General features: G+C 40.6%; 1 protein-coding gene across 1 annotated transcript in view; it reads right to left on the minus strand.

The window, feature by feature from the left end:
- tmprss2.1.S (transmembrane serine protease 2 gene 1 S homeolog) overlaps nucleotides 1–17,436 on the minus strand; it is a 32,167-nt gene extending 14,731 nt beyond the window's left edge. The window contains exons 1-4 of the mRNA XM_018248924.2: nucleotides 17,207–17,436; nucleotides 3,381–3,443; nucleotides 1,285–1,495; nucleotides 20–106 (exon numbers count right to left, since the gene is read on the minus strand). Coding sequence (XP_018104413.1) covers nucleotides 20–106; nucleotides 1,285–1,495; nucleotides 3,381–3,404 — 322 coding nt within the window. The 5' untranslated portion in view covers nucleotides 3,405–3,443; nucleotides 17,207–17,436. The remainder of the gene's footprint in view (nucleotides 1–19; nucleotides 107–1,284; nucleotides 1,496–3,380; nucleotides 3,444–17,206) is intronic.
- Between the last annotated feature and the right edge of the window lie 9,653 nt (nucleotides 17,437–27,089).

Raw genomic sequence — 27,089 nt, forward strand, 5'->3', positions numbered from 1 at the left:
AAATATAAATACATCTTACCAAAGTACCAGCAGAGCACCGCCCCAACGATCAGCAGAGCAATGAGCACACTCGTGGCAGCTACAATACATGCAATTTTTTTTCTTCCTATAATAAACAGGATATGTATGTCTATATGTTTTGGCATTTATATTACTGAGCTTACCAAAACGATCATTAAATAAGTGGGCTTGGCATTAACCAGAAGGCTGATGTCTGTATAGAAAAATACAGATCTAGTTATTTAGGTACATAGGGTCCTATTCCTGATCCTTATCTTGTAAAATGGTAATTCTTTCACTTTATTAGCAAAAGTAGCGATCCCTTTAAACCCAGAGTTTTGATTCTTTTTTTACCTAATACTGTATGCCAGACCTGTCAACCCGGAGGCCTGCTGCATTTTGTGTAAATAAGAAGATAACTGACTCACAGCATGGGAGATCTTGGATAACACTGCTCTAGGCCACATAGGATTATGCATATTCCTTCTTTACAGTAACGTATTATAGTTTAGAGCTGTGATCCACAAAAAGTGGCTGAAGCGCAAATTGTTGCTTACCAACCCTTGGACGTTGCTTTCAATGGCTGCAAATCAAGGGGCTTATTTTTGAATTTCAGGCTTGGAGGCAAGTTTTGGTTGCATGAAAAACATATGAACTGCCCAGTAGAGCCTCCTGTAGGCTGCCAGTTCACATAAGGGCTACCAAATAGCCTATCAAAGCCCTCATGTGGCATTCCCAGGGACATGTTTAATGCTTGGGTTTCTCCCCAGTCTTTATACATCTGAATGAGGTTCACAGGTGAAAAAGGTTGGGGACCCCTCATTTAGAGTAATGCTATGCAATGCTATGAAGCTGTAGGCCTTTTATTTATCATACTACATGTATGAGGGCCATATTACATTAAAAAGATCCCATACAAAGAAATCTATATAGACTATGAGTTAACAATGGAATATAGAAATTCCTTAGAGAGCCACATCTAGTCCATGAACCTCCAGTTGGACAGTCTTGAGATTGAAAAAGCAAGTTCACTTTTGAGGAACTAAAAGTTCTTCAGTAGTGAAGTAAAAAACTACAGTATGTGACCGTTCAGATCTGAAATTGCCAACATTATTTGGTTTTTGGTTAAGGGCATATTTTTTAAATTTTAGCAGATGCTGGAAGAAGATCTGGCCACCATCTGCAAAACATTTGGTATTTAAGTTTACCATGATAACATGTAATACTGTAACATATTAACATAAATAACATGTACGCAGAGCCATGAACTGAAGTATGACTTACTTGGAGTCCACCATGTCTGGGACTTGTGTTCATTAATGGCTGGCACGGAGTGAATTGTAGATACTTGGGGGATATAGTGTGGCGCTGGAGAGAGTTGGGGTCTGGGTGGCTGAAAGGCTTCATAAAAATTGGGCTGGACTGGACGACTGAAGGCATTATTATTGTCCTGCTGGAAGCCATAATTTTCAAAGTATGGGGGTGATGGTGACTTCTGTAGAGAAAGAGAAAACAATAGCCAGTTGTATCCATAAAAATACACCAGATAGCCCAATTTTTTAATGGATTTCATTTTAATTTACATTTGGGTTTATTATTCAGTTCTTTTTAGGGTAGGGGCACACTGGGCGATTGGGGGAGATTTAGTCGCCTGATGACTAATCGCGACTAATGCGCCAGCTATAATGGAAGTCTACTGCGGCATGGCACACGCGGTGCTTCGTATTCCGAAGTCGCCCGAAGTTTCTTCATTTCCCCGAATCGCCCAGTGTGCCCCTACCCTAAGACTTGTCCCTGATGTTCCAATAACATTACCCAACAGGGAAGTACAAAAGAATGGGTAGAAACCAACATGCCCAGGGGCACAATGAGTGCAGTTTCATGTTTGCTCAATGGTATAATGATTACGAATGGCTTTGTTCATTCCTGACTACTTATTAATCTATCTGGGAAAGTTATACATCAGAGTAGGTCTAAAACACAGTTATATCAATAAAGGTCAGAGACAGAAACAATAATTTTTTTTCATTTGTTTACATGCCAACAACCCCATGAAGAGAAACACAATGAAATCTGTGGCGCAATGCTATAACAGGTTTTACAAAGTCTGCTATAGGTCTATTGAGCCCTAGACACCATTAATTTGTTCATTGGTTGCAAAATGGGTTACTAGATCTTATGCTTTTTACATTCCCAACATCTTAAATAGGATGACTGACGTTAGAGCCAGAGGAAGAATAAGATACAGTATAATAGTGGCCTATGACTTGGGACCTCATTGTTGCACTGTCAACATAGTTTCCCTTCAAGTGGAACTTACAGAACTGTTTTAGGAGGTCAAAGAAGAAGGAAGGGTTATAAAATATACTGGAATACTAAAAAAATTGTAGTAGGAGAATGCAGAAGGGGATTTTTTTTTTTTTTTGCTTGAGGAGGCTTCCAATAGAAGGCTTTCCATGGAAGAGCTTCTAAATATATACACTGTACTTATATATAGCAGTTGGTCTCTATTTCAGTAAAGGACTCTTAGTTACTCTTTGTCCAAGGTGTCAACAGTAGAGCAAGATGGTGTCAACAGGTAAGATGGCAACATCCTTGCTTAAGATGACCACTCGAGTACCCTAGGGAACTTTGTACATAATGCAGCTCTGCTTATGGGAGGGAATGTTGAGGGCACAGCTTTGGCGTTAGACACCCGCACATAAAAGTTTCCTTACAACTGAGCCTACGCTGAGTTAGTTTAGTTTCCTCTTACAAATCAGTCTATGCAAAACACGGTGACTTGACATGAATCTTTTATTTGCTTTGGCTTCTCATAAACCAATATAATTCTGGGCTGTGTGTAAACTCATGAGTCAGGAACTGTGTTGGAGGTTACTATCCCTTGACAATGTCATTGTTTCTTCATATTGGTCTGATTATAAGGTTTTACTGGCTATGACTGCAGTTTCAGCCTTGGCACTATTTGTATCTCCCATACCTCCTATTCGGTATAATCTATTATTAAGAGACCAGAAGAGCAAATGGCCTATCAGTCAAAGAACATGCCCTGCTGCCCTACTTTAAGCATGCAAACATGACCATAACTGGAGCCAGTGATATTACTGGGCCCCACAGCAAATTATTTTTCAGGCCCCGAAGATGTCTAGAGGTTGTCCTGTTTTACCAAGTTTTATTGAAATTGTATATGAATTAGGGCCTCCTGCAGCCGCAGTGTCTGCTCCCTCTGTAGTTCTGCCCCTGACTGGAGCACTATATAGCAACGACAACTTCCTAGGTTTGCTCATAGTGTGAACAAAGAGACACTGCCATAGGGATTGCCCTGTGCTAAGCACAATTCAAAATTAACAGCCCTACCCCCACCCCCCAATTCAACATACCCATCGATAATCTCTGCCAGCCATCCGATATGGACTAACTTGGGTGATTTCAGGCCGTGGAATCTAAAATGAAAGTTACAAATGAAATGAAATGGTTGCATTATGGAATTTACAAGACATTAATAATAAAGAAAATCCTATAACTATTAAAAATGAAATTATGTCTACTTTGGCTAAATATAAAAACCTAGATCCTGACACAACCCAGTTTTGTGGATAAATTATCAACAGGAAAGTGCCTCTCGTTTGACCCACAAAAAATAAACCTGACAGAAAAACCCATTCATTGGGAGCTATAGGCCTAACATCCACTGATCATTAACACCATTATCCCTGTCGGAAAAGTCCACTTGATTTTCTGTGTCTCTGTTTATCTAAGTCCCTGGCTTCTCTGCTCAACAAACCTTTTACCCCCTGTGAGAGTCCTTGTTAGGTTATCAGTTAAAAGAACAATTTTTTTTTTTGCAAACAGAAGGTTAAAAAGGTTTCAGCACAAGGTTGAAAACTGTCATATTGTTTCACCAGGGCACAGTATTAGGGTACAGCACATTGCTACTCTGTATAGTTGCACTTATTTCATATTTCTTGCTTCTGCTGGGGCCCTGGGCACTGCCTTAGCTAAAGATGACCCCCCTGAGTACCATAATGAGCTTTGTGCTTTGGTTACAGGATGCAATGTAGAGGGCACACCTTTTGGATAAGATACCCACACATAAAAGTCTCTTTTTCCTGGTGACTGAACCTACCCCAATGTGCAGAGTTTGTTTAGTTTTCCTTTTCCAAATCAGCCTACACAAAACATGGTAAGCACCTTCATGAAGGTGACACGGGACAACATCTCCATCAAACCAGCTGTTTTTATGTTCTGTCCTTGATAAACACATGCCTCACCCTCTTGACGTGCATTTAGTTGAGTGGTTGTCCAGCAACCACTCAACTGACCCAGTACTGTATGTTTGCCCATCTCTCAAGCCCAAGTACTTGAATGCCCAAAATATGCCAATGGTCTGGATGGATGAAGAGGGAGAAAGCAGTGGTCAGTTATGTGTTGTCTAGACCCCTAGACTAGGCAACACTAGGCCAAGTGATCTCTTCAAACAGAGAGGGACTTATGTGGATCTCCCATCATGAACGCATGAGTGTTGAACTAATAGCATGGCTGTCATGCCAACTGTTGATAGATCCAGAAATAGTTAACGCTAGCCTTACATAAAAATGTCTGACTGTTACATTGCCAAATAGTTATACCATTAGACCCAATACAAGGTTTGTCCAATCACTCTCTTCCACTGTCTAGGCTGTAGGTTGGTCAATGGGAATCTCTGGGCAAGTTATCTTGCAATCTCTACTTCTCAGGTTGGTTAGTGAACCCCATGTATTTGCTAGTATATCATTCTAAATGATTTAAATGCATTTGCGCTTCAGATAGACAGCGTTCATCACATGTGACACTTGCTAGCAATCCAGGAAACTGCATTGTTCATTACTTGGTGGGCATTTGACTGCAAAGGCATTCTTGTTGGTACAGCCAATCATCTGTCCTCTGCTGCCACCTTTGACAAGTAGTGCCAATGTTGCTAGTGTGAGCAGGACCTTAATGTCTTTGAAAGAACTGTACAGGTCAGCTGCATTCTATTTAGAACGCACCCCCACCTCAAAGAAATAAATACCTTTCCACTATCTCTATTAACAGAAATATGCAATGGCAATTTCCAAAGGTTAATGTTATGAGATGCTCTTTGCACTAATCAGTCTATTCCCCTCCTGTTCTACCTGTGAATTTCAAGTGGGTTAACCTGCTATTTCTATATTAAGCACAGCTGTTGGATGCTTGCTGAACACAATAAATTCATCAGAATCTGAAATACATTTATAGAATTCTATTGGGGGTCACACGTTTGCACCAGGCAAGCGACGAGCAGGTGGCGTATGCTTATCACGGCCAATTGGGACCTTGTGTGTGTTTCTAATAATGACAACGGGAATAGGATGGAAATGATTACTGGTGTTTTGTTGCCTGGAGGAAGGAATCATATGCTGCATGTGCCATTGCCCAAACATATGTACAAACCTCACTTAACCCTGTGTCTGGTCCCTGCTATCCCTGCTGTGCACACAAAGCCCTGATTCAGTAATACACAAATGCAAAACATGCGCCTGTTGACACAAAGCAAAACCTGCCTGTGCGCCTTTTACCTGCCTGACTGATTCTCTATGGCCGGACACATTTTCTTTGCCAAGTACTAAAGGTTGTGTTTAGAGAGTTGCACTGCACAGTGATTTAGGGACAAGCTTAAAGGAGAACTAAACCCTAAAAATGAATATGGTTAAAAATGCCATATTCTATATACTGAATTTATTGTACCAGTTTCAGCTTGTCAATAGCAGCAATGATCCAGGACTTCAGACTTGTCACAGGGGGTCACCATCTTGGAAAGTGTCTGTGACACTAACATGCTCAGTGGGCTCTGAGCAGCTGTTGAGAAGCTAAGCTTAGGGCTCGTCACTAATTATCCAGCAGAAAATGAGGTTGGCCTGTAATATAAGCTGATGCTACAGGGCTGATTATTAAATTCTGATGCTAATTGCACTGGTTTCTGTGCTGCCATGTAATAATTATCTGTATTAATTACTAATCAGCCTTATATTGTGACATTTCTATTCTATGTGTACTGTATATTGTGAGTGGGTCCCTCAGCTCAGTAAGTGACAGCAGCACAGAGCATGTGCAGTGAATTAGCAGAAAAGAAGATGGGGAGCTACTGGGGCATCTTTGGAGACACAGATCTTTACTGCTAAAGGGCTGTGGTTGCCTTGGGCTGGTACAGAAGCCTAACACATAATGTACAAGATTTCTAGCTACTTCTTTAGTTAGGGTTTAGTTGTTCTTTAATCATAGGAAAGTTATCATACAGGAACCTATTTTAGCCCTTGTCCCTATATTTTTCTGTCTTACAGTATATTCCTATAAATGTGAATTTATACTTGTACATGTAGTTAGGAGCGGCACATGATGAAACATTTAGAAAATTCACCTTTGGTGATGCCTGACAGACTGAGTTAGTTATTAGCTGCTGTCAAAGGGGCCTCTAAATATCAGCTGAACTTTAAAAAAAAAACAAAATATGCATTTTGGCTATTTTAGTTGTTCTTTGAGAAGCTTAATGATAAACATACTGTATGTGTATATAGTCATGCCTTGGTTTTCCAATCAGTACACAATGGTATTTAAAGAGTCAATATTTACCCTTAACCAAATCTCTTAGGTTTTATTCATGTAGAAAACCCAAACATTGCATCCAAGCTTTGTCCCAACTGCCACAAAAACCTGCTCAAGCAAAGCTCAGAACAAGTCCAGTTTGGTATTTTGATTGCCTTGTTTTGCCTGATAACTGATTTCTGATGACCAGCCCATTCAGCTGATGATTTATAATCAGACTGAAAAGCAACTATATGCCTTTACATCATCTGTTCTTATACTCAGTCTGGCATCTGATTATATTTGTGTATAGGTAGGAATTATAAATGTCTATAGGTGGGAAATAATATCATTATATTATCCTATATTTATGTAGTGCTGTGTTACTCAGTCCCTTTTCAAGTAGAGCTCTCAACAGCACCGGACTGGCACAACAGGACACCAGGAGAAAACTCATTTCACCCCAGTCCTGATAGGCCCTGTGATCTGCATGGCTATGACGTGCCATGGTAGAGCATGGGGATCCAGAATGCAGTGATCCATTGAAAGAAGTGAAGATCATGGTTCCGGAGGTTGGTGTCATTACATGGTATGCTGGAGGGGCCCATAGATGAAGAGGTGGGCCCTTATCTCATTCAGGTATGGCTTTTCTACATTCTCCTGCCATAGATTCTTTTGGGTCTAATTCTGACCTTAAGAAGTCTATGGTGGCCAAGGGATTGTATTTTATCCACCAAAGGAAGACAGAGTTGAATCTATGAGCATCTATGAAGATGTCGCTGGCTCAGCTGGCAGATACGGTCTGGCCTAACTGGTCGTTTTCTTGGCACTTTTGGCTGGTGACATTCATTGGATATGTATTATATTTTGAGTATAGAAATGTAGTGGAATAACAACTATTCGCAAAGGGAGGATTCTGTACATGTACTTTTGATTGGAACAACCTCTCATGATTACTTAAGTGCCATTAGCATAGAGCTTTGCATAATGGCAGAGGAAGCAAAAAAACTACAATATGTTGTATTATTGTATAAACAGGACATACAGAGAGGAGCTGCTGTGTTGCTGGCAGAATAAATCCCCATGAATCGGATTGCCTGTCAGTATCATTGTACCTTGTGTTGGGTCGATAAGACCTTAACCCATGGTTCTGGCCTGACACCCCGTCCTCCTGATTTAGTTTATAAGCCTTAAAGTACAGAATAACTTCATTAAAATATTCCTATGTCTCTTTACTTTACTTCCCTAAGTTTAGTGAACTGAATCTCTCGTAAGTCTTTGCAGCCATTGTCTCACTAGCAGGCTGGCTACAATATCTATATTAACAGTGGCCTCCTGTTGTATTTATTTCATTACAAGAAGGGGAGTATGGCATAACAGTCAAGGAGGGCATGGTGTGACATCATTGTGAGCATGGCAAGTCTGAAGGTGGCCATCAGTGGCACTCTCCATAGTGGGGACAACTAACTGGCTTTTATCTGTACAGAAATACTGTATATACTTGAATATATAGTTCCCCCTGAAATAAGAACAATTCTGCTGACAAATGTTAGGGTATAGTGGTCCTAAGACATTCCCGTGTACTTCCATTTCTAGTAAGCCATACCTGCTGATTCTTTGCTATGGCTTATGGGAAATGTAGTTGATGTTGCACTTTTTCAAGGCACCTCTTTCAGTGACCTATACATAGCAACCAAGTAGAGTTGGCCTGGGCCTGCGGGACACCTGGAAAAAACCCGAAAGGGGCCTGATCCTCCTCACCTCGGACCCTGCATACATTTCCCAGTCCAGGGCTGTCCCCTCTTGCCCAATCACAGCAGCAGGAGGAAGGTGGTAAAAGGTAGGAGTGGGCCACCTCAAGGGTGGGTCCTTGAGGTGGTAAGGAGGGCCCTTGGGGTTGCAGTCTTGGTGGGCCTTGGACATCCCTGTCCTACCAGTGCAACCAAAACATTAATTAAACCAGAAGAAATGGATCAAGAGGTTCAGCTGAGCTTTGTCTCAATCGACAATCGCAAGAAAGAAGTGAAAAGCCAGGCAACATGCCAGCAGGGGACAGAGTGGGGGGTAATAGTCAAGAGCAGCAGCAGGAGGCATGAGCAACAGGAAAGGTCAGCAGCAAAGAAATTGATGGGCAGGTAGAAACAAATGCAAAATATAAACAGAAGAACAATCCTTGGCAGTATTAATTGGCTATTAATATTTCTGATTTTCTGTTTTATCTGCAGGTCCCTACAGATTTGCTTTAATGGCAGGGATTCCCAACCTCTTTGCTACCTGTGAGCCACATTTAAATGTGGAGTTGGAGAGCAACATAAGCATGAAACGTGTTCCTGGGGTGCCAATTATGGGTTGTAGTTGACAATTGGAAGCCCCTATGAGGACTGGCAGCCTACAGGAGGCTCTGTTTGACAGTACACCTGGTTTTATGCAACTCAAAATAAAAATTCAAAAATAAGCACCTGCTTTGAGGCCACTGGGAGCAACATCCAAGAGGTTGGTTAGCAACATGTTACTCGTGAGCCACTGGTTGGGGATCACTACTTTAAGGGCAAAGAACCCCCTCTATGGAATTTTCATTCTGATAAAAGCTAATATTGCTCCAGTCATGTGGACTGACCAATAGCCATGGAAGCAGGGGATGTTTCTTTGGGTTTACAGAACCTTCCAATAACGGCATTATGCTCTGCTGACAGTTATGTGTGAGATGGGATTACTGTATGTTCTTCAGCAGACATTAGTACAAGACAGTACAGACTGTTCCACACTGGCACCAAGAATACAGACTACTTGATCAGGATCCTAAAGCACTGATTATGCCATAAAGTAAAAGTATGCAGTTTATATTTGTATACATCAGTTCATGCAACACCTACAAATAAACTATTTCTTAGCAACTCTTATATATAAGAAACATTGTCAGACATTTGAGACCGGTTTATCTTTTCTGTGTACGAACTGTAACCATTGTATTCTATGCAGCTTATCTTTTATCAGCTGTGTATCTGTGCGCACTATAGCCTTATTATTGCAACTTGAATGTCAGCCGCCATAGCTACACAGCACCTTATTGCTATGAACTGAGTTTCACAAACAAACACACAATTTGTTCCACTTCATTATGTGTAAATCCAAACAAAATCTTATTTATACTGAACCTTTAAACAATCTCAGTCATAGAAAGTGTTAGAGAGCTGCTACCGGGAGTCAGTTACAGATAGGATTCGAGCCCACTGGGACAGAATGTTCAGATATAAATAATATTACTAATGCCAGCCTCCAGCCCTAATGATATTTTAACTTCATGATTCAACAACAAATGCCTGATCGTTAGAATATGAGCGTCAGTGAGTATCAGTAAATAATAAAATCCACAAGATATGTATAGAGAACTGATGAAGACACTCTGTACAAAGACTCTTGGATTGTAAATCTCACATGTAATCGCTTGGGTTTGTACCACTGAATCCAACTAAGGGTCAGGCCCCACTGGGCGTTTTGGGGAGATTTGATCACCTGGCGACTAATTGCCTTGTTTTTATGGCGACCAATCTTCCAGAACGCCTTCCCTCACTCTGCGCCGGCTAAAATGAAAAAAAACGCAGGCGCTTTTTTCTGATGTGTAGCCATGGGGGCAGTCATTCAAGCACAGGATACACAGTAGATAACAGATAAGTACTACTATAGTTTATATAAACAAGCTGCTGTGTAGCCATGGGGGCAGCCATTCAAGCACAGGATACACAGTAGATAACAGATAAGTACTACTATAGTTTATATAAACAAGCTGCTGTGTAGCCATGGGGGCAGCCATTCAAGCACAGGATACACAGTAGATAACAGATAAGTACTACTATAGTTTATATAAACAAGCTGCTGTGTAGCCATGGGGGCAGCCATTCAAGCACAGGATACACAGTAGATAACAGATAAGTACTACTATAGTTTATATAAACAAGCTGCTGTGTAGCCATGGGGGCAGCCATTCAAGCACAGGATACACAGTAGATTACAGATAAGTACTACTATAGTTTATATAAACAAGCTGCTGTGTAGCCATGGGGGCAGCCATTCAAGCACAGGATACACAGTAGATAACAGATAAGTACTACTATAGTTTATATAAACAAGCTGCTGTGTAGCCATGGGGGCAGCCATTCAAGCATAGGATACACAGTAGATAGATGAGTACTACTATAGTTTATAGAAACAAGCTGCTGTGTAGCCATGGGGGCAACCATTCAAGCACAGGATACACAGTAGATAACAGATAAGTACTACTATAGTTTATAGAAACAAGCTGATGTGTAGCCACAGGGGCAACCATTCAAGCACAGTATACACAGTAGATAACAGATAAGTACTACTATAGTTTATAGAAACAAGCTGATGTGTAGCCACGGAGGCAACCATTCAAGCACAGGATACACAGTAGATAACAGATAAGTACTACTATAGTTTAAAGAAACAAGCTGATTTGTAGCCATAGGGGCAGCCATTTAAAACTGGAAAAACAAGAAAAGACACAGTATATATAGAGACTAAATAGTTGCCATAAGGAAAAAAAAACACCCTTTGACTTTAATGCATTTGGACAAAGAAGTCGCCAAGACAAAAAAGTCTTCAAGACACAAACATTGCCACAAAAAAAACACCCATTGACTTAATGCATTTAGTGGCACGCAATGAAGAACATTGACAAACAAGTGTTGGGGTGGGCTCCATAAAAGTATGAAAATAGGAATTTCCATTTCAATCTGCATCAGCGAGGAAGGAAGGGAGGAGGATCAGAGTAACGAGCTCTGGATGAGGCTGAATGTCTCCTTTATCAGTTTGACACCTGCCTGTGCTGGAGGCTCATTATCACCGCAAACTGAATAATAAATGTACACAGAGATTAGACACAGTTCAACACCTCAGCCCCTGCAGGAAACTGCTGTTTGTAAACAAGTGTGACCTGATCCCAGTACTGATCAATAGCCATGATTCATCTTCTGCTCTACGTGGGTACTGCTGGCACTAATTGTCACCATCTTACCCTATTATATCCAGTCTTACACACACCCTAAACCCAAATGCTGCTCTGTAGTAGGGATGTAGCGAACTCCTGGATTCCTGCAAATGCCCAATCTCTGTTCTCGGTGGGTTTCACGGGGATCCTTCCACACACAAAAAACATGCGCTGGTTAATACATGTTTGTATAAAAGGAACCATAGATTGTAAACTCTGGGGCAGAGAATGATGTGTAATCCCTGTAAAGTGCTGCTGAATGTTGTGGTCCCATAAAGGTAGGATCCAGAAACCCATCATCCAGAAAGCTCCAAATTATGGGAAGGCCATCTTCATAGACTCCATCTAATCATTTTTTTTTTTATTATTATTTCCTTTTTCTCTGTAATAATAAAACAGTCCCTTCTACTTGATGCCAACTAAGATATAATTAATCATTATTGGATGAAAAACCAGTCTATTTGGCTTATTTAATGTTTCCAGTAGACTTAAAGGAGAAGGAAAGGCTTTGTGCACTTGGAGGTGCCAAATGTTAGGCACCCCCATTTGCCGAAAAATTTGCAAATTTCCCACAAAATTCACGTAACTGCCGCCCGCGTCAAATTTTGTATGCTCATCTGAAATGTCGCACATGCCAATTCTGATGCTGCCATTAAAGTAAATGGGCGTCCAAATATCGGCGATTTTGATGCGAGCGAGTTTTCGGACGCGTGACACAGGCGAATTTTCCCCAGCGAATTTTTACAGGAGATTCACGAATTTATTCGCCGGCGGTGAAATGCAGAAATTCGTGACAGGCGAATTTATTCGCCCATCACTAGTGCCTAACATTTGGCACCCCCAAGTGCACAAAGTCTTTCCTTCTCCTTTAAGGTATGAACATCCAATTTACAGAAAGATCCCTTATCCGGGAAAGCCCTGGATAACAGATCCCATACCTGTATGAATAAAGCAAATTATGCACCTTATACAGCACTAATTCATTATACTGCACAAGATCAGGCCACACATGGCAGCCAACTCATAAGGTAAATGGGGGAATGATCTAAGACAGTGATCCCCAACCAGTAGCTCGTGAGTAACATGTTGCTCTCCAACCCCTTGGATGTTGCTCTCAGTGGCCTCAAAGCAGGAGCTTATTTTTGAATTCCAGGCTTGGAGGAAAGTTTTAGTTGTATAAAAACCAGGTGCACTGCCAAACAGAGCCTCAAGGTAGGTTTACAATCCACATAGGGGCTACTAAATGGCCAATCACAGCCCTTATTTGGCAGCCCAGGAACATTTTTCATGCTAGTGTTGCTCCCCAACTGCTTTTACTTCTGAATGTTGCTCACGGGTTGTAAAGGTTGGGGATCCCTGATCTAAGAGGTACAAGGGCATCTTGAAATCAAGCTTTACTTGCCCTTTATCCTGAATGTTTTAGTAATGGAAAGATTTGCCATTTGTTACTGCAGGTTGCGACCTGCCCATTCCAGTGAGAGTGATGTTTTATATCTATCATGCCAACCTTTGTAATAAGCCAAACAATCAGAGAGAAATGTTATAAGCGGATGGAAAGGAAAGAAGCCATTCACATTTAGTCACTGTGCTTTCTGGTGGCCACTTGCACAACATTCACATTGCAGAATATTTGGTTCCATGAAACAGACAACGTCTAGAATAAACTTCTGAGCAATTATGTTAAACAATGTACATTTAGGCTCTGCACAATGTCGTCTCAGGGGAAGAGCCTCGGTGTTTCCATTGTTTATGCCTATGAAGTAGAAATAACGGCCACGATATGCCTCACACTTCTTATTTGCTGCAATTTGCAACCAATTGAAAGGCTGTTATCAAGAGGAAAAAAAAATCTTTTTTTTCAAAAAAAAAAAAAAGATCCTTATACAGGTAGAGGACCTGTTATCCAGAATGCTCGGGAAATGGGGCTGTCTGGATAATGGATCTTTTTATCATTTGGATCTTCATACCTTCAGTCTACTAACAAATCATGTAAACATTAAATAAAAGCAATAGGCTGGTTTTGCTTCCAATAAGGATTAATTATATCTTAGTTGGGATCAAGTACAAGCTACTGTTTTATTATCACAGAAAAAAAGGAAATCGTTTTTTAAAAACTTAGATTATTACTAGACATCTATAGGAGATTCATTTTCCTTAATTCAGAGATTTTAGGATAACTTGTTTCCGCATAACAGTTCCTATATCTGAACATATAAATACGTTTCCTTTAGAAATTACTTTTAACATTCTGTATGGATGTGGATCTTCACCATCTTGCATTTTATGTTTCCAATTGAACGTAGCACCCAACTGAATATTACTTGTTTTTTTCTTATTCGTTATCTAGTCTGTCATTCTATCCACTGGGTTATTGCTAGGAGCAGTTATCAGGGTATTTCACACATTTGTCTAACAGGGCCCTTATGAACAATCCTATATAGAGAAGTGCCAAACTTTGAGCAATATGGCAGAGACCTTCAACTCCATAGTCATCATTCCCCAACACCGTGGCACACATACATTCCAGGGGGCACAACATCCTGCCCTTTATCCTTTATTTATATAACGCCAACATTTTCCCACAGAGCTTAATGGAAAATGTTGAATCATTTCCAGTCCCTTTTTCAGTGGTGTAGTCACATGTACAGTAGGATCAGTTATATAGTGAATAAAGTACCCCCTCTTGTAAAATATAAGGATATTATAAGTTACCGAGGAGTTTCATGACCATATAAAAACACGAGGCTGAAGGCCGAGTGTTTTTATACAGGTCATGGAACTCCAAGGTAATTTCTAATATCCTCATATTTTACAACTGGGGGTACTTTATTTATTATAATACACAAGTTTCAGTGAGTCATGTGACAGAAATGACATCAGAACTCACTGTTTATAAGGATATAATTTACAAGATATTCATGGCTTTTGTGTATTATATAAGGTTCTTTAACCCATCAGTAGGTTTTTTTCATTCCGGCAAAGGATAACTCAAAACAAACACAGGCACAATATAAATACTCAGGACAGACAAGGCACCCGGCGAGCACAGACCTCAGGGCTCAGCACCATTGATAAACCCACCATGATAATAATGGTGCAACCCATTATTTACTGTATATAGGAAGTGTTAAAGCACTATGGTGGCTCAGTAGCTGGGGTCTTGAGTTGAATTCCAGCTTGAGCTGCAAGGAGTTTATAAATTCTCTCAGTGTCTCCATGGGTCTTCCACAACCCAAACACATACAGGCAGGTTAATGGGCTCCTGACCCTAATGTGTGTGAATGTGACCTTGGATTGTAAACTCTGCTGGGGCAGGGATTGGATTGAATGATCTATAAACTCTCTAAATAATAGATAATAATACATTGTTTTTGTTTAATAAAACCCAGATTTATATAAAATTGTGGAGAAACATAGGAACTGTAATTATGTTGTCCAACTCTATGTTAAGGTGACCAAACATGGACCAATGAAAGTTAGTCCCTCCAAAGCATGTTGCAAGTTTGCCCTATATTGGGAGCTCCTGATGGAGAGAAAAACAGGTATCTGGCTGACTATTGGGCAAATATATATGAGCAAGGATATAAAAAGCTGTTGGGTGAGGACCGCATAGGCACATTGATGTGGCCATCTTCCATTGGCTCTGCATAAAGCCAAATTAGGATCCATCACTGACCTTAAAGTGGCCATAGATGTAGAGATCCGCTCGTTTGGCGATGTTGCCAAACGAGCGGATCTCTCCCCTATATGCCCACATTGAAATGGGCGATATCAGGCTGATCCAATCAAGGGCCCTAGGGCCCAACAATAAGATCAGAATGGATCCAATACGGGCAGTCGGATAGCGGGACCGCATAGATGCACAGATGCGGCCGTGATCAAATGGTATTTTTTAACCTGCCCAATCGAGATCTGGGCAACTTTCGGACAGATGTCGATCAGGGAAGCCCGTTGCATGGCGCCACACACGGCCAATAAGCTGCCGACTCTGTCTGTCGGCAGCTTTTATCGGCCTGTGTATGGGGGCCTTAAGGGACACACAGTCAGATTATGCCAATAATCTGGTGAATATGACCAGTTTTAGCAAGGCAGTGGTGGAATGTCAACCCTTGATAGCATTTAGGAAGAAAAATGGAGTTGTAAAAATGCCTTAAAAATTAACATATTTTTTATAAGTTAGGTGGAGTGTGTCATGTTTGAAGGTGCAGCTTCAAGTCCCAACTTTATTCACCGTCTTCAACAGTCAGTGGCCACCCACACAGCAGAATGTAATCACCCAGCCAGAACAGTGGTTATAAAGCCAGACATTCCACAATAATTGTAGTTATTACAGCCATGCCTAGAAACTATGCCAACCTCTATACCCAAATGGTCCTGCCTCCATCATTAAAAGTTATTTGTCTTTAACATAGAAGATACATATTTTTCAGGTAGAACTTTGTCTTTTATTTGTGAATTTTTTTAAAAGCTCCCATGATTCCCAAGACATTTGCTAATAGAAAATGCCAGTAACGCATTGTGCCAGGAAGGCATTTTTACCTTAATTAGGACACATTTCAGATAACATGCCTGACAAAGTCTCCAAGTGGCTGCATCTGTCATCCAACAAGTCACCGGTGTGGACTGCCTTGTTGGAATCAGTGGAATTGCCTCCCTGAGTTCTGACCTTGGGACAAACAAATACAGCAGCTGCAGCTCTGAGGTTTGACCCTTAACACGCCTTCTGGAATATTGTGTCCATTGTGCACATTGCTATCAAGATGGTAAATGCCACAGCCAAAAACAAACTAAATGACAAAGGCTTCCTCTCCATGTTGTTGATATACTATTACCTGTACCTTCCAACAGCCATAGGACACTGTTGGGGGGGGGGGGTCAAAGTCAAAATTCCATATTTGGTCATTGAGCTTGTAGATTTTGGTTCTGTCTATATCAATACACAATAATCTTGCAATTTGAAAAAAAAAATCCATCTTTGGAAGCAAAAGTGGGGCCACAGAAGCATGAAAGTTCCTGAGACTGCCATATAAGGGCTGAGATTGTCAGAACCCAACCAATGGCTCATTATTCACTGGTTGAGGATCACTTTTCTAGAGGGTTGCAACCATAGCTTTGATTAATAGACCAACCACTATAGAATAAGGGTGAGTGTTCTAATTTATGTCAATGATCCCCTTGTCGTTAGAGAGATTGCACTGCAGCATTTGAGACCTTATTTCATGTCACCATTGAATCCAGGACTGAATGGTTAATTTGCTGACCACTTGTTGTTGGTTGGTCGATGACATGGATCCTACAGAACAGCAACTGTAGGTACAGCATATAGAAACATGATATAACATAAACAAGATAAGAACAATTGGGCAGGTTGGTGATTGCAGGGCAAAATGGGGACAGCAAAATACAATGGTGAACAGATAGCAAAATGAGGGTAGTAGGGCATGATGGGAAGAATAGAGCAAGATGATGACTACAAGACAAGTAACATGTTACTGCTGCCCAACCTGCTACCTGTCAGGTAGAAACATATAGTGATGAAGACCACACAAAAGTCCTAAGCACATAATTAAAACTGTATTCTCAATGCTCATTATAAACCAAAATTCTGCCTGTTCTTACCTGAATCTGTGCTCCCTCCACCCGTATCTTCAGTAATTTCCTTCCCGAGCTGTTCCTTGCTGGTGTGATGCTGACAAATCATGGGCAAAGAGTTACCTATTGACACAGGTATGACGTTCCTCTCCTCCCCCTGAGCCAGGACACGCCTCCCCTGATCCTTTCAGTGCTGGAGGATCTTGAAGGAAATGCAGCTCAGGTGTCCTCAGGTGTCTCTGCCTGCCCTGGAGACATAAATCACAGGGATTAAACTGGAGAATGGAAGAAGCAAAACAAGTCCTCACTTCTCGATACATAATGAAATCATTTGCAAACAATCAACAAAGGTTTTTAGGGTAGGGCAGAAAAGGGCATTTACCCAGGGCCCCTGAATGGATGGATGAAAGAATGTAAATAAAAAATGACATTCTATTACGTAAGGGATGTGCCTTCTGGCCAAATGTTGAACTAGAATTTCCCACATCTTCCCCAATGCCCTTGTTGATAGAATGATTAAGTTCTAGCACACTAGTTCTAGTTCTAGCACACGTGGTGTTTCGTCACTATAATTTTTGGCAGACTTAACAGCTGCAGGATAATGCACAAGTTGTCGCAATGAATTGCGGGACATTTGCGGTATGGCAATCAGTTTCCCATGGTGACGAATCGCCAAGTGTCTTCACCCATAAAAAACAGGATTGTTGTATTATCACCCTAAAAACATGGTATTGGGACAACACTGACGTCATTTCACTTTGGCATGAATCAGCCTCAAGTGCACTGAAGATGTTGTGTGTCTAGTTGGCATAATTCCATGGTTTGGCATGAGTGTGACATTTGCACCTGATTATTTGACACATCTGCGCTCTGTCTATTGACACAGGCTACTGAGGGAACCCTGCAGCAACCACTGGGTTCAGAAGTGGTGGTAGCTCCAGGGTTTCCATTGTGACCTGTGTCAAAAGCTGCAACAGTTCTTTATTTGGAACAGGAGGCAGGAGGAGTTGCCATAAGTACCTTTAATGAATAGGATTTTTCAGATGGAGGCGCAATTCTTAATTCTAGGAAAGAAAGACTCGCACCTTAGAGTGCAACATGCGGTGCAAGGAGAATAGTGCAAAAATTCCAAGCATAACTTTTTGTACTCAATACCAATGAGCAGTGAGTTGTTACCGGTCAACTGCATCAAAAGGAATAAAAAACCCAGATCCCGATTGGTTGTTATGGATTACAACTCCATAGATACAGTTACATGTGAATGTGTTTCTTTAAGAGGATATTAATTAAAAAAAATATATATAAAGTACCTAAAATGCCTTAAAGCAAAAACTATCATTTTTCTCATGCAATTCTACTTAGCAAACAGCCACCAAACTTGTTTTGTAATGGATTTAGCAAGCTTACCGGCCACGGACTAGCAGAGAAATTCTGCACTGTGACAACATTGAGGCAGTAATCTCAGTTATCATTTCCTTTGATTTATATACTAACAACATATTCCATAGTGCTTTACATAGATTATACATCAATCACTGCCCCAGTAGACATTCCAGTCTAAGGTCCCTCTTCAGGACCTGAGACATCATTCTCAATACAGTCATCAAGGTTACCTATTCTGCACTCAGACCAAGGCAAGGTGGGAGCAAGATGCAGAGCATGCAATTCTGGTCCTTCCTTCCACATTATAGGGAACCAAACTGCCTGTATGTTTTTGGAGTGTGGGGGGAAAACCACTCTACCTGGAGGAAGCCCACACAGATAGAAGGAGAACATACAAACTCCATGCAGAAGTGCCCTGGCTGGAATGATCCTAGGACTGTAGCACTACACTTTGCTACTGTATGTGCCACCTCTTTATGATCCTTAATTCGATTTGAGAGGCATGAGCCCTGCATTATATATATTAATTACATCCCCCTGTTAACCTTATTTTAAGCCTATTCATGCACTGACATTCTGGTAGCTCATAGTCCACCCCATGTATCCATGTACTTCATCCTAAAACTACAGCTGGAACTTGCTCCTCAATGGAGTAGAATAAGATATATAAGCAAGCCAATGGATTTGAGCCTGCAGAAATAATTAAAACTGTAGAGGAAAATTTCATAAGCTCCTAACTGATCTAAGTGATTGGAAAATGTACTGATAAAATGATCAACCCCCCCCCCCTCCTACCTGTGACAAAGAACCTTTGAATACTTTAACAAGTTTACACCTATGGCAACTATGTGCCAAGGCTAGTTAGAGATATTCGTCAGGACCGGCTGTGTTTGCTCTGTTCACACATATAAAACACATGAGAGTGGATTAGCTTTTAGTGTTTAATGAGCACCAACAATTGAAATCCAACTGCATAATGGAGCTTTAGCCCAATCTGCATCCCATAATGATTGTAGTAAATATTCTTATGTCACTCAGCAGGCTGTTACCTTTTGGATGCTGCTAATCTGTCCATGTCCAACAGAACACAGACACCCTGGCTTGATTGTAATTTAAAGAGAGACGACTAAATAATAACTGCTCCAATTTTGTTTTTTGTAGTTAGACTTTTTTGGGGGGGAATCTGTTAATACCTGCAAATGTAAAAGGTTGAGGTTAAAAAAAAAGACTCAACCTTCTGTCCAATAAAAACGTGCCTTACTTCTAGAGAAGGATTCCCTAACCTTTTCTACCTATGAGCCACATTCAGCTGTAAAAAGAGTTGGGGAGCAGCACAAGCATGAACAAAGTTCCTTGGGGTGCAAAATAAGGGCTGTAATTGGCTATTTGGTAGGTCCTATATGGACTGGCAGTCTAAAGAAGGCTCTGTTTGGCAGTACACCTGGTTTTTATGGAACCAAAACTTGCCTCCAAGCCAGGAATTCAAATATAAGCACCTGCTTTGAGGCCACTGGGAGCAACATACATGGGGTTATTATGCTACATGTTGTGCACAAGCCACTGGTTGACCCATAACAGCCACTCAGAACATGAGGTTTCATCAGTCTAATGCAATCAAGGACAATGTTTATGATAATGATTGTGCATGTGAATTCATTCTGTTTGCTCCAATACAAAACTTGTAGAGAATGCACAAGGAGGTACAGAGCACTGGTTTCAATTGACTTTCAGAGTGTTCCAAGTGTTTTAGTTAAGGTAACCATCCACCCAGAATGACCAGGAATGTGCAGAGGGCCTAAAGCTGGCCATGGATGTAAAGATTTTTAAAAGATCTTTTCATTATCGCGAGACCAAGATTATCTTGAAACAATCGTTTAAATGTACGATTTGTCCATCAACTAAAAAGACCATTTCAAGCGATATTGTCTACCAGGAAAACCAAGGGTAGCTTCCTGCTTGGCCCTGCAAACATTGATAGATTTCACTGTGACTGATGAAAATTTTTTAACTGGCCGATCAATTCTCTGTCAGATGTTGGACGAAAAATCGTAAGATGTACGATCGTTCGATTCCAACTAACTTCACGATAATTTGACGGATTGGTCGGATTTCACTAAAATCGGTCGTTCACCAAAGAAAAATATTTGCGTCTATGGGGATTTAAGGCTTAGATCAAACTAGAATCTGCTAAACTGGCAGTCAGGTACTTGGCAGCCACCAATGTAGACTCTATGATCTATGGCAGTGTAACAACGTACCTCCCTGGTTGTCCAGTGGTGCGGCGGGGATGCCCGCTGCGCCATTGGCGGGGACGCCCACCTCGCCGTCCTGGTTCCTCTGTATGCGTCAGTAACTAGGGCGCGCACGGCACACCTCTCCTGCATTTATTGGCGCATGCATGTTTACGCCAGCACGCAATGGCGCCAAACTTCAAAGTATTTAGTATAGGTTTCCTCATTGTGAGTTTCTGGTGCCTCTGTGCTATCTAAGCTTCTGTATTCTGCAATCTGATACTCTGTTGTGACCCCTGCCTGCTACTGATGATCCTGACTTCAGAATCCTGACCCCTGCCTGATAACTGACTCAGCTGAATCTGTATCCCTTTCTTGATTGATCTCCTGGTTTGACCCTTGCCTGCCTGACTCCGTTTGTACTCTGCCTGCCCCGATCCGGCCTGATCCGACTACGCTTTCTGTCTACGCCTTGTACCGTGACCTTCTGCCCAAAAGACTTTGCTTTACCATTGTGCCCCTTTACTCGTTCAGAACCCTTCGCCTGGCACCTCTCTTATTTAAGACCTGTCGGCATCCGATTAGCCGAGGGCTCCTCCTGAGGTGAAAGGCGGCGGTTAAAGGCGGAAGCAAGAGCCGAGAACAGGGTCTTTAGCATTGGTTCTGAATTTAGGGTGCCGACCATGACAGGCAGACCATCAGATAAAATGTTCCATTGAAGTGGAAGTACTGTATGCCCGACTATTTGGATAAAACCATGTTTAATCTAGGTATCAAAATAGGATTAAGTGAGGAAACATGGTTGAAGGTCTTGCTATGAACACTTTTTTAGAAACAGGGAAAAGGATCCAAATCTGAACAGATTTTATTCTATATATGCTATACCAATAGGAACCAGTTCAGTTGGTCATGTAAAATGGCCAGTACTCTGAGAGAGCCTAGAGAATCTGGTACCGCTTGTTCTTCGGTTGATAAAGCCAACTTGGATCTCTTTAACCAAGTACTCCAGTAATGGTGGCATGCCATGGCTTACTACTGGATATTTTGTGTTTTTGAGTGCTAATCCTTGGTGCCTGGAGACCCCTAACATTTCAAAATTAAGGGGCAAATTTACTTATGGTCGAATATTGAGGGTTAATTAAAATATCGAAGTCGAAGGATTTACCGCAATTCGTTCAATCGAACGAAAAATCATTCGATCAATCGATTAAATCCTTTGAATCGTTTGATTTGAAGGATTTTGATCTATCGATCGAACGATTTTTCTTCGACCAAAAAATGATTGCTAAGCCTATGGGGACCTTCCCCATAGGCTAACATTGACTTCGGTAGCTTTTAGGTGGCGAACTAGGGGGTCAAAGTATTTTAAAAGAGACAGTACTTCGACTATTGAATGGTCGAATAGTCGAATGATTTTTAGTTTGAATCGTTAGATTCAAAGTCATAGTCGAAGGTCGAAATTCGATGGTCGAAGTAGCCAAAAAAAACATTCGAAATTCTAAGTTTTTTTTATCCTATTCCCTCACTCGAACTAAGTAAATGGGCCCCTAATAGTTCTGATTATGATCAGATGAAGACTTAGGATTTCTGAAGTGAATCCTACATCCAGGAATCCTTGAAAAAGTGGGTACCATTCTTAGTAAGTTCCCCCAAGAGAAGTGGACGTGGAAGTTGATATTGCTCGGTTGCCTAGATTCAGTGAAGAATTTTGTTCATCTTTTGGGTTTGATTAACAGATTATTGCTAAGATTACTGAAAGCTTCTTTATTCATAGTGCAAGTAACTCATTGTTCCTATCATTCTTCAATAATTAAAGTTCCTGTGAGGAGCAGATTCTGTCAATATAAATTACTGAATATAAATTGAGTTTTTTAGTGAAAGAATGCTTCACTTATAAACAATGCATTTTGTCCCATTTAAGTATATATATTTAATAGATTAATCAAAAGCCATACAATCAATAAGTAATCATTACAGATGTGCTAATTGATTTTTTATGTCACTGAATATTCATATTAAGCCTGATCTCATAATTCTGAGTTAATATGTGATGAATAACTCACCCCGTATGACATTAGCCCAGAATAGCAGCATTGTCATTGTAAGCAGACTATCCCTTGTCTTTTTACAGACACACCCAACTGGATAGTCAAGAGGAGAAAGGAATGACAAAAATGCTCTCATGGTTGTTCTAGTAAATTGTGTGTTTTTGGTTCATAACATTTGTTACTAATTCTGCTTATAAACTAGAGAGATTCAGTTGTGTTTCAGATGCTATAAAGTACAGTAACTACACCTTCTCCTTTCAGATTTTAAGCTTTATTGGGCTTCAACTCTTGTATCAGTTGGTTGTATCAGTATCAGTTGTATGGTTGTATTATTCTCCCTCTGCCTGGTCTCTATAACACCTTAAAGCAGCAGCAGAGATAAAACAAACCATACTATACTCTTATTGGACCACATCTTGTTATGGATACTGGCAGAAGAGAAAGTCAGAGAAGTTGCAGCTCCTCTCAGTTGACCCCAAACAAATTGTAATCCTCAATTTATCACAATTACGGTTGTTGCGAAATCTTCCCATTTACCCCAAACATATGATTAAGGCCCAATTGTTTTCTTATTTATCTTTGTAAAAAACAAAATAAAGGTAATTTCATGTAGGTACATACCAGTAGATACAGCAGACCCAGTGTAACCTCAGATCCTGTTAGTTAGCTCTAACACCAAAAAACACATTGTGGGAGGAAACCAAAGAAGTACTTTGGGGCTGACTTGATCATTCAGCCCCTATCACATATTGATTAGGAAGGCCATGTTAATGCTTCCTTGATGGGTCATAAGTCTGATCTATCGGGGAAATCTGTCCAAGTGTGACCAGCTTTAAAAGGTCTTGTGACCAATAGTGTTGGCTCATAATTAAAAAGAGTGGTTATAAACTATTTTGCTGCAATCTGCAAAGTCCATGATGAAAAGAGGTAGCTGAAGAGACTTCAGATAATAAAATCTTACAAGGGAGAGTGTAATATAGTTGGATGTTAGAACCCAGAAAAGATGAGTACTGCAATTCCCTTTTAGATCCGGAAATTTCTTCACCAACAATATGGAGAATGTGTCTCTGACCTGACAGATAAAACAGCATAGGACCAGGGAACCAGAAATGCAGGTAGCCAGGCAAATGTTAAATAGCATATTTGGCACCAAAGTCCTGAGACATGACAACAGATGCCAAGGCTGGCACAAGCACAGGCCCCGCTTTATGCTCATGTGCAAGTGGATGTGGCAGTGTGCCTGGGCAGTAAATTAAAAGGCATGGTGATGATGACAAACCACTGGTTTCTAAAACAACAGATGTTTTATATGAGCCCACATGCAGAGTAAAACATTGGTATTCCCATATCTGAGAGGCAGGCCCGATTTGTAAAAGGGTTACTAGCCCACTTAGAGTAGCAGACCTGTAGGGATAGTAGACTGATTATACTTTAATATAATTATTTTTTAAGAGATATATATATTCACCAAATAAAGCAATGAGCCTGGCACATGGCACATTCTGTCTGTCGCTGGAGAAAAGGGACAGACAAACCAACTCGCTCGAACTCTCTCTCTACTTCAGTGATCCCCAAAAAGTGGTTCATGAGCAACATGTTGCACACCAACTTTTATATGTTGCTCCCAGTGGCCTCAAAGAATCTTGGTTGCATAAAAAAAGCAAAGCAAAGCCTCCAGTACACTGCCAGCCCACATACGATCTGCCAAATAGGCAATCACAATCCTTATTTAGCACCTCCAGGAACTTTTTGCACGTTTGCATTGCTTTCTAACAGTTTTTACATTTGAATGAGGATCATAGAGATAAAAGATTGGGGTCCCCTGCTCTACTTATACAAGCAAATGGCAAGTGTCCTATTGAACACAAAAGGAGCAGTGATAGGACCTTGGCGCAAAAATGCTCAGGCTAGAGGGACATCTTGTCTGGTACTGGTAGAAATCCCATTGTGATGTCTGCTTATATACAATATATGGTTAAAATCTGAATAAAAAGAGAAAAATGGGTTTTAGCATATGTTCTTAGCTTATGGATTTTCAAGACATTATCAACTAAGCTAGGCATTTCATAATCAGCATGGCCATGTGGTCATTAGGAACCGCTTAGATCTACAGCCAGCAGAAAGGTGTCAAGTGCAGAATTATAGCAACCAATAGAGGAATAAAAATAAACCATAGGTCTGTATTAAACACAGGAGGCTTCAAGGAGAAATAAACCCATCATGTAAGCACAGGGCATCTGCACAGGATCTAAGATTCGCTAGCGTTCGTTTATGTCTAGTGAAAAGTCCTTAGTGATCTTACTCTTAGGTCAATTTGAATAGGGCGGATACATTAAAGTTGTATGGACGTCTTTATTAGAGATGGTGCAAATGCTTGAAGTGGCCACTTTTTATTACAAATGTCCAAGGAACCTGAATAAAGACAAAATAGATCATACTGTATAATGCCCTAGGTATGAGCCCACTGAAAAATGAATGTTCCATGGCCCTCAAATGACTGGGGAAATTTTTTTTTTAATTCAATTACTTTTGCATCGCCATTTGGTTATCTAATATTGCTTGAATTGCATTTGGAGGTTAAGTCCCATATTGGTGTGGGTATATATGGCAATTTAAAGTAAGTGTGGACACCTCCATTAATGCGGGCTAGAAATTAGCTATTGATTTACAGTATATATGCACCTTGCTTGGGTTGAATAGGTATATGACTGGGGAAAAATCTTAACCCAAAAAATTGTAACTTTTGCAGGCAATCCTGCTTAAAAAAAGGAGAAGTCGCCAGTGTTTTTTCAACTTTAATGCATTTTCGGCAGACAGGATATGATGTAAGTGACATAAGATTGAGGAAGATCTAGCTTCATGTTAGCAGTTCGTCTGGTCTGAGGTGGCGGAGTCAACTCTGGCAAAAGAGGTAACGTTCAATAAAATCCGCACTTTTCACCATTCGCCTGTTCGAAAAGTCGCCTGGCGATAGAGTGCGAATGAATTCTAGCGACGGTCTCTTTCGCTAGTGAATTGTCGTCTGCGTCTGTTAATGAATTGGCGATGTCTCTGTGGATGTGATTTCTGGCGAAAAGTCACTATCGTTAGCCACTCCGCCCTTTAGTAAATCTGCCCCATGGCTCTACTACTTCTTTTGTGCAGGTTGAATATCATGGAAGATCATGGAAGAAGTGAAAGAGATTGTCCAGTTTGTGACTCATATAATGCCCAGCCATAAAGAGAAGAAAAAACATTAGAGGATAGCATTATTAAAACCTGTATTAGCCTATGCTTGTGCTTGCAAAATATTTTGTAGTGCTCAATACAATGCTTTATTATACTGATATTATGCTAATATTTGCTTTTAGCATTTTGCCGACAGTAGTCCCTGTTTCCCAGGGACAGGCCCTGTTTTAGGACTATTGGTTCAAAACCGTCCCACCCATCTCCCCCAATGATTCTGATGTAGGGGTTTCTGCGTTTGCATTGACAGTAGCAGCAATGTGACAACAGCAGCTGTTAAATGTGACATGCTAATAATTTTTGCATCTGCAATAATGCCGGAATTTGAAGAAGTCATGTGACTATTTTCTACTCCCCCAAGACAAGGAACATCTACTCTTTATCTGAAAGGCTCATTAGCTTCATGTGTGCCCATATTTCTTTAAGGCAAAAGAAGCAGTGGTCCCCTTGGCTTTATGTAGAAGGGACAGTTTTGCACCTTCAACCCATTCCAACCATTCAACATGAACTTGAAATGCTCAATAATTAGCCATGTGGCATGGGGATTTCATCTGTATCTGTAGGGCTGCAAGGGCTATGAATGACAGTCATGCCATATTCGGGGAAAGGTGCTCTCCCTGAGATCCTCGCGATGTTAAATTCTCACTGTAAAAAGAATATGTGAACTCTTCATAGTCAAGGGTTATATCCAATTATAAATCCAAGGACACATTCTGGTCTATATTTCATCAACATTGTTACCAAAAAAGACATTATTTGTTAATTGATAACGTCTGAGTTGACAAAAGTATCAAATAAAAGGAAGAGTCTAATAAATAGCAAAAAAAACTGGACACATTGATTTCGATTTATAAAATATCAAACTGGAAAATTCTAAAAGATTCCAAACAGATACTAACATTTTAAGGAATTGATACATTTATCAAGTTCAATATCTATGTTAATTTCTCAGAACTGGGTCATTCTACACCAAAGTTCAAACACATACACCGTTTTGTATGGATATCACGTATTAACCAATAA

This window comes from Xenopus laevis, chromosome 2S, assembly GCF_017654675.1.
Source record: "Xenopus laevis strain J_2021 chromosome 2S, Xenopus_laevis_v10.1, whole genome shotgun sequence".
Classification (NCBI taxonomy): domain Eukaryota; kingdom Metazoa; phylum Chordata; class Amphibia; order Anura; family Pipidae; genus Xenopus; species Xenopus laevis.